Source organism: Staurois parvus, unplaced genomic scaffold, assembly GCF_062004578.1.
Source record: "Staurois parvus isolate SC_StPar_1 unplaced genomic scaffold, SC_StPar_1.0 ptg000988l, whole genome shotgun sequence".
Taxonomy (NCBI): Eukaryota; Metazoa; Chordata; class Amphibia; order Anura; family Ranidae; genus Staurois; species Staurois parvus.
Window position 1 is genome coordinate 6,899,825 of NW_028318784.1, and position 14,161 is coordinate 6,913,985.

Genomic DNA, 14,161 nt, shown 5'->3' on the forward strand with positions numbered 1-14,161 from the left:
TAGGCATCAACTTCCCAAGCAGAATCAGCCATCTCCCATAAAGCATGCATACAAATTTCTTGGATGACTGGTGCAAAGTAAGGTGTTTTATTAGTCGAGTTTCAATGGCATGCCACAGTGGAACAGTCAGGCAGCAAAACAAATAGCTCCAGGGGAAGGGAAGAAATGGCACAAAGGAGGGGGTGATGGTGCTCAGCAGCCAAAATGGTAAAAATTAAAAATGGTACCTCGTCGTCATAACCCCCCTCCTCTGACTCAATAACAAAAGTCCCTACGTGAGGGATCGCCACCTCCACAACACGCTGGCTGGGAGCTGCTGGCACTGTAGTGTTATCAGTGGGCTGCAGGAAAGAGAGATGATGGGAATATATTAGCTAAATTACCATTGCAGAGCAGTGCCCTTTCCCATAGTGTAAAAAAAGAAACAAAAAACAAAAAGAACAAAAGATACTACCGTATAGATTCTAATGCTACTATAATCTCAGTATGGTAATTTACAAGAACTCTACATAAACATTACAGCTTTGGAGGGTAACTGGAGAAACTTGTAGCGCTGTCCTTGTAAAGTTACCCTGCCAATCCCCTCTTCTCTCTGCTCACTAAGATTCTGGGTTTTGACTTTAGTGGGAAATTTTCTGAATCATTGACTAGCATGGATTTGCAACAAGGAGAAGAGATTGGCAGTGACAACTTCACACGGAGCCTCTGGAAGAAGCTTTTCTGAGGAGTTAAATACAATGTTTAGAAAAAGGCAAACGTGTTATTCACAGCAGGTGATGCTTTATTTTTATTTTTCACTCTAATTAGATTTTTAAAACTGAATTCCTGGAATTCTGCTACTTTGAAAAAACTGCAGGCATACCAGTCTGAGAGGTGACTGCCATCTGTAGATCTGTTATCTGTATTACTCACATCTGCGGTCTCAATTCCTTCAATTGCAGAGTCGCTGGAACTACTAGGCCCACCCCTCCTCTCCTTCTGCCCATTCACAGAAGCATTTGTATTATGTAAAATCATTCACAAAATACAACAGCTTCTGTGAATAAGCAGATGGAGAGGAGGGATGGCCATAGATGCTCTTTTTTCTCTTCTAATCCAGTGCAATAAACTTGTCACATATGGGGACATGCCTATAATTAGACTTAACTCATGGTGTGCCTTCTCATTTTGCAAAGTTGCTGAATTCCTAGAATTTGTCTTTAAAAAAAAAATAATAATAATAATAATAATATCAGCAAAGCTTTATGTATGGTTGTACAAAATGGTCAACATTATCGGGAACAATTAAGGAGTTGTATAAAACTGTAACTTGACTTGTACAAAAACCCAAATAGTGTATAACTAGAAAAAAATGCATTATGGTTGACTCATCTGCCAGAGGATTTGTACTTTTTTTCCAACCAGTCTTGCGATTCACACCACTACCACACTACACTGATGAAAAATGTAATTTCCTGTTTCAACTTTAGAGCTTCCTCTGTCACCAGCTTGCTCCCTGGTAAGTGGCAATGATGCTGATTCACTGTCCACTGGGGGACCTGGCTGAGAATGGAAGCTGTTAAGCTGAACATAAAGCCACCTGTAACTACACAATGTAACAGAGGAGTGCGAGTCCCAGAAGTGGCTGCATAGAAATACAAATCATATAGAAGCATTTTATATGTATTCAGCCATCTGCCGATGTTTAACTTTATGAAAGAAGTACTTTAGGCTGAACTCCAGGCAGATATAAAAAGGCACTAATAAGTTCTCCTCATTATTAACACATTATTAAATGTATTTTGTTTTTTCAATCTACGTCGTCGCACATGGTGTAAAATTCCTGAATTAGTCAAATGTACAGAAAAGCAACACAGAGCGAGTCAGATGTGATGGAATGTAAGAAGCCACACTATTCGGAGAAGAAAGCAAAGTGACTGAAAGATAAGCTCTTCAATGTGCTGCTTCTCCTTTCACTGTCCAGTCACAGAGTGAAGGTGGGGAGGATACCTCTACGTTAAAGTGGAATTCTATGCTTCAACAAACTAAACTTAAAACGGCTCTCAACCCCCTTCTAACTACCCTGTAGAAGGATGCTTGTACTTCTTCTCTGGGAGCTCCAGTCCGATCACACGATCTCCTTAGAGGCCAGCTTCAGGGCTGACTAGAGAGAGTAGAAAACAGATGGGAATGCTTGGGAGATGACAGCACCCATAGGCTTACTATGGGGCATCTGTTGGCTGTCCCCTCTCCCCTGAAGCCGATCAAGATTTCGGAGTGCCCTGAGAATAAGAATAAACCTCTTCCTTATCCATGCGACTTATACCGGCCATAGACGGTTCGAAAATCGGCCGATTTTCACACTGTTAGTGGGCTAATTGGTCGGTCGTTTGTTGGGTTTTTAGCACTTTGAGATTATTGGTCATGATGGAAAATTTGCGACCGATTTGGACGATCGGCCGATTTTCCCGGCAATGATGGCAAAAGCGGCCAATCGTTTTAGCGATAAAAAATCTGCGCATGAGCCACGACCTGCAAGGGACAGAAGTTATAAGGGGGAACTTAATGATTTAGTCGGCCGATTTTTTTAATCGTTGGTGGGAACGTTGGCCGAACGAACGACCGATTTTTTGTTTATCGTTCGAAAAATCGGCCAATGTTCGACCCGTCTATGGCCTGCATTAGAATAGGAGTCAGGAGGGGGGTGGAAGTAGTTTTAAGCTTAGATCTATTTCCACATTAAAGGGAAATATCAGCAGAGACACACAAGGTCCTTTCCCTCGCTAGTCAGGACTGTGCTATGTGGCAGAGCAGTGTAAGCCCCAGCATTGGATGGACAGAAATACGAATCCCCTGGCAGGTAAAATGGCTCATATATATGTATTTCATATGTGTATTTATCCGTTTACCTGGAGTTCAGCAATAAGTATTAAATGTAAAAAAGACCATTTCAAAAGAAAGACATATGCTATTCGTATTGAAAATACTGTAGGTTTTGACTGGTTTTTAACTTTATTATATTACACTCAACTTTTATTAGAGGCCCTTACATATTATGCAATTACATGCATTTTTTACATACTTTCCGGATTTAGTTTAAGAACATTTTACGCAGTGCAGTTTATATGCACTTATTTTATTCATTCAGTCTGATAAGTCAGGGAGGAACAGTTGGAATTGGGTTTTTCCAGGTACAGATGAGCTAATGAACAAAAATGCGTGTTATGTGTGTTTTTATACATGCATAAATACACTAATATTAGTGTATTAATAATTTAAAAATGCACTAAGCAGCAGCAAATAGCCATTAACTAAACCCACAAGAATGGGTGGGATTCCAACATGTACCAAGTTCCCCAAGTGCACCCTATTTTATCTCAGCTTCTCCTTTAAGTGTATAGATGTTTTGCCCATGCCCTTTAAGGCAGGGGTGCCCAACCTTTTAACCTTCCTGGGCCACATTGGAAGAAGAGGAATTGTCTTGGACAAAACATAAAATACACTAACAAAAACGATAACTGATAAGCAGAAAATTTGGGCAGATCACAAGTAAATGATCACAGATATAGATAATGTACCCGAGTAATAAAACTTAATTTTTTTTTAAATATTTTTTATTACAAAAAGTAAGAGGGCAACATAAAAACTAGTGTGATATTGGACACTGTTTTTTGATAAATTAACATCAATATCTGGTTCGATGGATGCAGCAGCAATTCTCAATGAATTCTCAAGGTGCTAACCAGATATTTTGTTTCTAATTTTGACCTTTGTGTGATTCATCCTAGAAAATAGTTATACACAAATATAGGGGCTGCCAAAAAAAGGATGACATGAATAGGACACAATTGTGAAGAGTGGGATATTTTTGTTTGGAAAGATAAAACTTATAAAAGTCCAGTAAAAAGACACCCTCATATTGTTCTTCGGCCATATGTGTCTGCTAAGTGCAAATGCATTTTTACTAAATATAAAGAAAAAAAATCTAAAATTTTAGGTTTATTATTTTGTGGTGGGCCACATGTAGCCTGTGACCTTGGATGCAGTTTCCCTATTTTGATTTTACAGATCTGAACGCAGTGCATGTTTGCCTATCTTCATGAACTGTATGCTTGGGCCTATAGACAAAAGAGAGAACTATGTTCGGGGGAAAAAAAAAGAGAAGAAAAAAAAACCCGGTAGTACTGATAAAAGTGTATTTTTTATGGTCATGTGCATGAGTCCTTAAAGTGTACCTATAATTTCCAAAGAACCCCTTTGAAAATCCAAGCATAACTAATCTGGTGTGCCTGATATTTGATTTAGCTTCCAAACAAATATATCAACTGTAAGGAATGATTCAGCTACCACTGACAATATGGGAATATTAGTCAGATATTAGTCAGTGGCGTATCCTGTGATTCCTTTGAAAGAGCCCCCACCAACTGTAGTATGCTTGTAAAATGGTCAACAGCGGGTGATTTTTTATTTTTTTTTAGTCTTCACCACGTTATTGAAAATATAGGTTAGGCTATTTTCATAGAAAATCCTTCCTGCACCACATAAAGTGGCTGCAGAAATAGAACATGAATTCAAACATCAGCTCAAACAGTAATGCATTTAAATTCAAAGAAATGTTTGAAATGCTGCTTTAAGTTCATTGGTACACAGAGCTATCCCTACAACACTATTTCTCCATAATGAATGGCTGGGGATTTTATTGTATGGCTATTGTATGGCTAATGAACGGCTGGGGATTTTAAACGAAGTTGTACCAGAAAACTGTACTGAATTTGTGCTTTGAAAGCAAACCTATTTTTAACATCCAAATATAAGCTAATGAGTTCCTCTCTTTTGGGAAGGAAGAAGCTAAGCTGTGCCTTGGAGATAATAAACAGTTTTTTTACATCAAGGTTTATATTTTCATTTATTCCTTTTAAAAGGATCAGACTAAAAACTGAAAGTGATTTGAGCTGTTGGCAAGCCATAGAACTCCTCTATGCCCTTTACTCTTATGTCACATGTATGACTGTATAAAATAACCATCCCCCGTGGTCCAACAGCAGCCACTGCCAGATGGCACAGCTGGTATATGTGCTTGCATGTAGGTGGCATCTGACTGCTAAGGGTCTAGATGGTCTGCTCAAGTATAGAATGCTTATTCCTTTCGCACATGCGGTCTAAAGAAAAGCTGATGGCAGACTAAATACTGAAATGGGCCTGTTCAGTTTAAGGGCCAACTCCACTTAAATAGGTTAATTGAAGTGGATTCCTATACAACTTTCCTGTGGAGGTTTGTTGTTTCCCAAAGCCATAATGGTGGTTTCACCCTCCAACAGCTAGATTGTATGAGCACTTCAATATACTAGGGAAGACATAAAACCATCATATGGCTCTGAAATGACAACAGTTGGGTGAATTTCTGTTGGGAAGGTTTAGTTGTTGCAGTAGACACAGAAAAGGCCATCATGCAGTATACATTTTCAGCATACACTCAATACAGTAATATTAGTGTTTGATGGTGCCGGCCTTTGCAGTCTGATGTTTACTTTTAGGACAGGTCCATTGTCTACGAACTCCTAGAGTAAAGCAAACTATGCAAAGATGGGCTTGGAATCAAAATAAAAAAAAAATGAGATTCTAACCGTTTGCAGGACTGCCTCTGGACCTTTTTCTTCAGACTCTGTGGCTGCCTGTGTGATGGCATTAGTGGTTTCCTCCGTTGTCTCCTCAGGCAGCTCTGCTCTCGTGGGCTGCTCCAAGTACTCCGGCTCTTTTACAGCAGCTGTATGGATAGACAGAAAAATATCAAAGCCTTTGTAACCATCAACACCTCTGGTGAATATGAACCTTAGCTGATGGGGCTTCCTAATTAGGTTATAAGTGACATTCGCCTGATGCAATTTGCAAACGGAAAGCTATAGACCAAATAAAAAAAAATATGGATGCTGACCTCCTAAAAAAGCTGGTACAAGAGGTGATAAATGTTCAAATGGGGACACCTGTTGTGATGACAGCTGCCTAAGATGGGAATTGTGACCATGAGATTTGCTTCTGCGTTGTCGCATTTCCAAAAATAGAAGTGAATAAAACATCTCCAACAGGACAAAGACAGCAAAAAAAAAAAAAAAAAAACATTTTTTTTAATCTCGTCCCTACTCTATCCCTCCCCACATTCTCTCCCCTTCCCAGTTTGTGATAGGACTACGTTTTCCCCAATATACCATTGCATCTAGATTTGGGCTTCAAAACACAACTGCACATTGTGGAAAAACTGTTGTAAAATTCAGAAACGCTAAACCTGAAATCCCCGAGAAACATCTCGGCAAGATCCAGGACTTTTTCTAGAAATTAGCAATGAATACAATAAATACTGTGTATATATTTCCACGTAAACGCATCTTTAATACCAGACACAGAAGCTGGAGGTGGCTTTATGGTTTTCTGGGAAATCCGCATCTTCTCTTGCTCAGCTTTCCGAAGTTGCTCCTTGTCCCATTCTTCAATTTCCTTTTCAAACCGCCGGTTGTCTTCTTTGACAAATTCCTTTAAATCTGGAGGTAAGGTGTCCATTCCAGACAGCACCTGTCCTGTCTCCTTGTCATATTCCTCTGGAAAGATAAAACACAGGCATAAGTTGTTTAAGCATGCCATAACATATAATAAAAACACTTTTCACATACGGCAAAAGCAGAATAGTTTTGGAAGAGGTGTGTATTTTACGCTCAAGTTTCTGTTTTACTGCAACTCTCCAGAAAATGCCAATCAGTGAGCGGCAGCTCATGTCCCCACTAATGATCACTAACCGATTCAAGTTTTGGATCGCATGATCACTATGTCAGCTATGATAAAGTGATGTAATGTAAGCTGGAGGCTTCACTGACAAAATGTTAGATACATTTGTAGTACATATATATATATATATATATACACTGAATATATACTGTATATAGAAATATTTATTTTTGCAATGTATCAGTCTGACATACGAAACAGAGCAGGATTTTTATTAAAACAGTTTACCAATTAAAACCTTATATGTCCTTTACAAATGTTAACATTATTTAGGTATGCCAATTAGTTATTGTCATGTTAACCAAGACATGCTTGATTTTGCAAAATCAGGCCTGCGCATGTAGGAATCAATGAACTCTGATCACAAAAGGGTTAAAGAGCAATTTCAGGCAACAAATGCACCGCTGCTTCTAGCCAGGAAGCAGCTGTCTAGTCCACACAATCTAGCCTCATCTGCATTCTCTCTAATTCACCGTGGCCACATTTCACAGAGCTCCTGACAAGTATGGAGGGCAAGTCTTCTTTCTGCTGCAAGTCTTCGCTCTGTTCCTTGTATCATGAATCGGATTCAAAATCTCATTGTTAGTTTATATAGCTAATCAATGAGGGTTTTTAATTACAAAACTTAACTAAAATCTCTGATGCTGATAAATTAGGCTTTTCATCTGTGATAGATAGCATGTTTGGGAATATGTACATGTTTGGTGTACTACATCTATGACTGACAAGACAATTATGACCTGTGTTGGTAGGCTCTGCTCCTTTGATGAATTTCACTCAGTAGGTTTTAATTTTGGCTGGAGTTAAAGTTACCTTGTATTAAGTGCTGTTCATGCTCGTTTATATACATTAAACAGTAGGCGCTGGCATTTCTGTACCCTCCAAAGGAATCCCGCTCTAGCTCTTCCCATGAAGACTTAGTGACTGAGATGTCATTATATTTCATCCACCTCTTCTCATTGTGGTCAAAAATATATGCCCAGTAGTGTCCTGCATTAGCTTGGCCTTCGTGGACCAACACTGCATGTAACCTGTATGGAACCTGGAACGAAATTGCAAATAGTTTATTCAAGTGTTTGAGTGACCATCGATTGCCAGACCCCACGTCCAATTCAACAGACTGAGTGAACAGCTCAAAACTGTTATGCTTAGGACTACTCTAGTGGTGATAACAGCTGCTTCCAAGCATCACTCACTACTGCAAAGAGATTTTATAAATTCTTGGATAGTTTCTGTGTGATGGGACTGATCTTTCTTCCTTGCCATTGACAAGGAACAGAAAAGGAAACTATCATATTTTTTTACAGGCATTTATATATTGCAGACAATTTACACAGAGCTTTACATGCTGTATATTCACACTAGTCCCTGCCCTAAAGGAGTTAACAAACCAAGGTCCATCCCTCAATTGAATACACTCACACAGGAGCGAAATACATTGCCAGCATGTGTTTAGGAACGTGGAAGGAAACCAAAGTATCCAGAGGAATACCCACGCAAGCACAGGGAGAACATGCAAATGCCATGCAGACAGTATCCTGGCTTGGAGCTAATGACCTCAGTGCTGCAAGGCAGAAGTAATAACTACTAAGCCACAGCTGGCTCTGCTACATTCCATGCTGTGGCAGGCACGGAGTAGTACATTGTGGTAGGTACTGCACACAAAGATGTTTCTCTAACCATCATGGTTGAGGACAACAGTGATGAACAAAAGCTTATTTCATTTATAAAATCACCTAAATATTCCATGGCAGCCCTTTGTAGAACCTTCACTAGAAACATTGTTCATGGAAATTAATTTTAATTCACAAAGAAAACTAAAGTTATTGCAGTAAACTTTGCATGCAAGTCATTTTGTAGACAATTTTCATGTTTTATTTGCAATCAAAATTGTATTTAGTATCTTATTTTAACTACCTCCTCTGCAGCCTATAACTAAATGACAGCCGAGTGGGAGCACTGCTATTCCAGGTGAAGATCATATGAGGTCTTCCCAGTCTTACACCTTACCTTGTGCGTGCCCCTAGGGGGCACGCAGCAGTGCCATCAGTCACCCGCTGTGTCCGCCGTATGCAGTGGGTAACAGCTCTTTGTACCAGGACGGTACTCTGTGATCGCTGTTGCCAATCAACAGTGATAACATGTCAAATGTTCACAATGAATGACTTTCTATCATAGCCATTCATTGCATATTATTGTGATCTCTGGGATTGGTTACAGGGATCATAATGTACATACAGGGCCAATCACAGCACATCTGTGCTGTGATGAATCACAGCTTTCACAATTGTACATAACAGCACATGAACAGATTTGATTCATAAAAATGTTTGCTTATAACAATCACCACTGTTAAAAGCAATATAAGCAATCCTAATGCAAAAAGAAAATCCCAACAACCTCCCCAGATTAGTACAGTGTCACTATAGTAATATCGCACTGCTCTAGTCACATTACGGAAAAAAGAATCTGCAAAAAAAAAAAAAAGTTAAAAAGTTGAAAAGAAAAAAAACAAAACAAAAAACAAACGTTTAATGTAGCCATATGCAGTCTGTTAAGCAAAGAATGCTGATGATTTTAAGCATTATTTGAAATATTTGCAGGATTTCTGATTTGATAAAGCAATGAGCTCCCCCGGAACTCAGAGGGGTTTCTTATTGGACAGGGACATTGTCCAACCTCTGATTCTAAATTTCACTCTTTTGTAGAAAAGAGTGAAGGAGAACATAACATGTGCAGCATCATGAATGGATAAATCTTTACCAGTCATACTTGGAAAGCCATCTGTCCATCTATGACCACCGTAAGACTTGCTCTTAAATAGACTCTACACACAGAAACAAGGCTTTTAAAGACTTAATTATTACAATTAGATGATATTAGTGATCTCTTGAACACATTTATACACGCGCACGCACGCACACACACACACACACACACTATTATTTCTGCCCCCTTCCATATGCTTAATAATGTTTAATGAACAATAAATATCACTGTGTGCTGCAACTGCTCCTTTATTTTTGGTGGTTTTCACAGAAACACCTGGCGATGTACACAAAATTTACTTTGATTAAAAATAAGTCACACAGATATCAGAGTTCTCTGTGAGCATTGTATGGAGACAGCAGAGCAACAAAAATTGCTCATTCTGTAGTTCCCCCAGCGTCCACACCGTGTCTCTGTTCCATTACATTGGAGAATCACATATCCATCCTCTCCAGGCAGGGTATAATTCAGTATATAAACAGAATCACACATACTTGTGTCATCAGCTTGTCGGAGTACATGAGTTCTATCGTCCGGTGTATTCTACCAATGCTGTCCTGTAGGTCTGTAAAAAGAGCAGTGTGTTACTGTAAATGACATCACTTGACCTAGCAATGCTTCGTTAGCTGAACAGCTAATAATGTGTGATTTGTTAAGACCGTGCAAATTTTTCTGTTGTCTGGTGCTGAACTATACTTGAAAACAATAATTATATTAAGCCAGCTCAGAGCATAATTTCATATGCTGTCCACTGCTATAACTCCAATGCACAGGCTTGGCAATGGACTCTCAAGTGGGGTGTATAGTAAGGCTGCTATGCAATTACATATGATCCCATTTTATTTAATTTTTATTACCGGTTTGCTCTTTGGAAGATCTATACATTTTGAATGCATGAGGATGCATTGTAAGCATTTATACATCTATGTGACATTCTCTTGTCTAACTATGACATAAAAACAAATATAGATTTTACAAAAAATTACATTCAAAGGCTTGTAAAAGAGCATTTAGGTATGCTTTTGACATTTTTATTTTTAGTTACAACACAGTCCATTGGAAGTAATTGCAGAAACCACCTTTTCAAAAAGTGAAAGCTTTTTGGAGTGCATGTGTACAATGACTTACAATTACATGACCTGAATTTGGTTTGGTATCTGTGTTGTGCAATCCTCTGTATAGTGCAGCCCTGACTAGGGAACAGTAAAAGAAAACAAAGATGAAATCTCCAGTCTGCTCCTGCTACTCCTTTACTGTCCAGTCTCAGGCTGGAGGAGGGACAAGATCTGCGAGTGTTGCTTATTGCCAGCAGAGAAAAATCAGGACTCCTGCCTTGCCAGAGAGGGTTGTGCTGTGTGGCAGAGTGGTGTAAATCACAGAACTGGATAGACAGAAGTACATAGCTTTGTCAGGTAAAAACTCCTATAGATGTCTTTTAATTTTTATATTCAGCTGTCTGCCTGAAACTATGCTCAGCTCAGCACTAGAATGCAGTGTGGGAAACCTGTGGTCTCAGGTGGTTTCCCGCACCGTATTCCAATTGCAGTACCCATGCAATCTTCAGCAAGGGTCAATGCAAAGTTAATGACACCCCATAACGCAGGTCGCAAACGCAGGGCATTTGCCCGCACTGGATCGCATGGCACAAAAAGTACAATGCAATCCAGTTCCAGTGTGTTTCAAAAATTAGTGCATGCACTACTTTTGGTGCGGTGCTATTTCAGCCTATTCAAAATTAATGGGCTGAATCCGCACTGCACAGAACTGCGTGTGAATCGCACAGCGTTCCTGTGCGATTTGAAATAAGAGTTCCTAGTGTGAATGGGCCCAAAGATATCTATAAATGATCATACAACACTTTACACATAGACTTTCATATATCTGCCCCATGATACTGTGGAGAGAGTGCACGATTAGCTATTGAGGAGCCACAGCAGAATTTCCTGAGTCACCTAAAAAAAAAACTGGAGCCTTACTTGCAAAACATCTTCGGCAACTATTCAGTTATAGCAATCTTACAAAAAACAGTAAGCCTTATTCTCCAAAATATCAAAAAAGCACTGTCTGAGGTGTGCTGCAATAGAAGAAAAATGGAACTGACGAGCTACTATGGAGACAATGATACAGTTGTAGACAATATACTTCTTAGAAAGTTGGGAGGTCAGAATTCTTTAATTGAAACCTATTAAGCAACAAATTCCTGCATCTACACACCTCTAGTGTCCGTTTCCACCTCCGTCCTCCAGCGGTGTAAACACCCTTCTAATACTGTCAGTTCCTCGTCTGTAATATGGCGCGGAGCTGGGTGCATAGGTAGATCTGGAGGTATTCTGGACTGCGTGAATGGTTTGTGAATAACGGAACGCTGGTTGGACTGAGGCTCACTGGATGAAGAAGGCCCTTGATGTTCCATTGTGCTAGAATTAAGAAAATCGTATTTAATCAGTCAACCAATTAGCGATACACAAATCGTGATGCAATGGTAGGTCTATGGTTCTGCCTTATCAGGATAAGTGGTCCATATATGACGCTGGCTGTAATATTCTTTTGAACTACTGAACAGGAATTTTAATATGTTACAGTTTTTTTTTTTTTTTACACATTTTCTGATACTGTACTACAGCCCTAACAAAAACATAGAAGAGTGAGGGCAGAAAAACATCAAGTGGGCTATAAAGTATGAGTAGGTTTGTCAAACCATGTTCAAATTTGCTTACTGTGTTCCAAGCATCAACTACTCTCTCCAAAATAAGATTTTCAAAGGTCACTTTTTGGCTTTCCTTCTGCTAGCTTTTGGACATGTGCCCAAGTTATTGATCTCAGCTTCACGAAAATACTGCCCTCCTGAATCGTATTCACACCCTTAAAGTGGTTGTAAAGGCAGTCTATGTATGAAGGTTAAAAAAAAACAAACACTTGTGTGCAGTGCAGCAGCCCCTCCAACACTTACCCGATTCCCATCGCGATTCAGCAATGTGCATCAAGAGACCTGACTCTCTGAGCCAATTAGGAGGGGGGGCAGGGGTGAGTCCCAGCTCTTGTGTGTGAATGGAAGCTCAGAGCAGCATCTTGGGAGCAAGCCTGCCTGAGTGCCCCCATAGCAAGATGCTTGCTCTGGGAGCACTCGGCAGGATGGAGGAGCCAGGCGTGCCATCGGGTGACCTGAGAAAAGGTTACTTACTTTGTTTTTTTTTTAATTGCCTTTAATATAATTTTAATGTATTTGAAGCTTGCCTCTTTACCTTTTTCCTCTAGACTGTACATATTAAGCCCATGTAGTCTCTCCTGATATGTTACATCCCTCAGCTTACCACTGTTTTGGTTACCAGTCTCTAGACTTGTTCAATCCTAGCAATATCTTTTGTAAGTGAGGTTTTTAGAACTGGACACAGTATTCTAAATGAGTTCTAACTAAAGACCTAGATGGGGAATCAGGACCTCCTTCCTCCTGGTAACCCTCTAGTGATACAACACTCTGGAATTCTATTTACATTCCCCCAATACCAGGCCACAATGTTCGCTCATTTTGCAACCAATGGAAATAAGCACCCTTCCATTAGCTTTTTATTACATATAAACCAAGTTGTAAATACATTTAGTGCCCATTACGAATTCACAAACAAGACAGGGAAAAAAAAAAAACTAAAAACTTAAGCCTTTCTGATGCGAAAACATTATGTGCCTGCTTTACCTTTGCATGGGTTGTGTGACCAAGGGACCACTAGGTGGAGCACTTGTATCAATATCCTCCACAGGGGAAGTGCAGACAGGTTTGCTAGATGCAAACTCCAGGGCATATTGTAACACATCAGCCAGAGGGAACCGTTTGGGGCCAGAGCCATAACTTAAATACCTGTTCATTTGAAACACACAAAAAAAAAAAGTTGTTTCAATAGTTAAACAGTTCTAGGAATATGATCAAAAAATAAAATTAGAGAATTAGATGAAAAATGTTAAAGCTAAATTTATTTTAATCAGCACAAGGGACAATACCGGCGTTGAATGAGGTGTTCCTTGAACTGATGGCTGCTTTTGCCTCTTACGACTTCAGTCTTCTAATACAACACCATTCATCCACCCCCCCCCCTCCCCCAAACATTCCCCCACAGTGGCAATCCTCCAGTGCTGCAGGGGATAAATAATGCAAGCCACAGGATCTGTCATAGGCTCTGGTCAAGACTGCTCACTATGCCGCCTCCTCCATTCATAGAAGCTGTACTACCGCTACTAACAATCAAAAGCACTCGCTGAATAGAGGATAGACGAAAGCTCCACCTTTGTCAATCACAGAGCCCTTTTCATTGCAGGAAACTCTAGCACAGCTTTCAAAAATGGAGGAAGGGGAGGAAAGCCTTTTAAAGGTCCAGTGGCTCATATTTGCCCAACAGCAACGGAAAATGACTGCTGCTGGGGTATGCGAGGAGGGGGTGGGATGCCAGAGGACTGAAAATTTAAAAGAGCCGCCCCCAGGACAAGATACACTTCTCATTCAATGTACGTACCGTCCCCTTGTGCTGATTTAAACAAAAATAGTTACATTTAGGCTGACAGTGAATGTATAGTCTATTCCATGATTGTTTCAGTTACACGTGTAAAAGAGAAAAATAAATACATTGTAATCTTTATATAAATACCATAT

General features: G+C 39.7%; 1 protein-coding gene across 3 annotated transcripts in view; it reads right to left on the reverse strand.

The window, feature by feature from the left end:
- USP25 (ubiquitin specific peptidase 25) overlaps positions 1-14,161 on the reverse strand; it is a 184,841-nt gene that overhangs the window by 38,329 nt on the left and 132,351 nt on the right. For 2 of the 3 annotated variants that reach the window (XM_089657388.1, XM_089657387.1), the window contains exons 13-18: positions 13,214-13,375; positions 11,737-11,939; positions 10,017-10,087; positions 7,567-7,795; positions 6,369-6,569; positions 5,604-5,743 (exon numbers count right to left, since the gene is read on the reverse strand). In XM_089657388.1, coding sequence (XP_089513514.1) covers positions 5,604-5,743; positions 6,369-6,569; positions 7,567-7,795; positions 10,017-10,087; positions 11,737-11,939; positions 13,214-13,375 — 1,006 coding nt within the window. Of the gene's footprint in view, positions 1-227; positions 342-5,603; positions 5,744-6,368; positions 6,570-7,566; positions 7,796-10,016; positions 10,088-11,736; positions 11,940-13,213; positions 13,376-14,161 lie in introns of all 3 variants that reach the window. The other variant, XM_089657386.1, reaches the window with a different exon arrangement.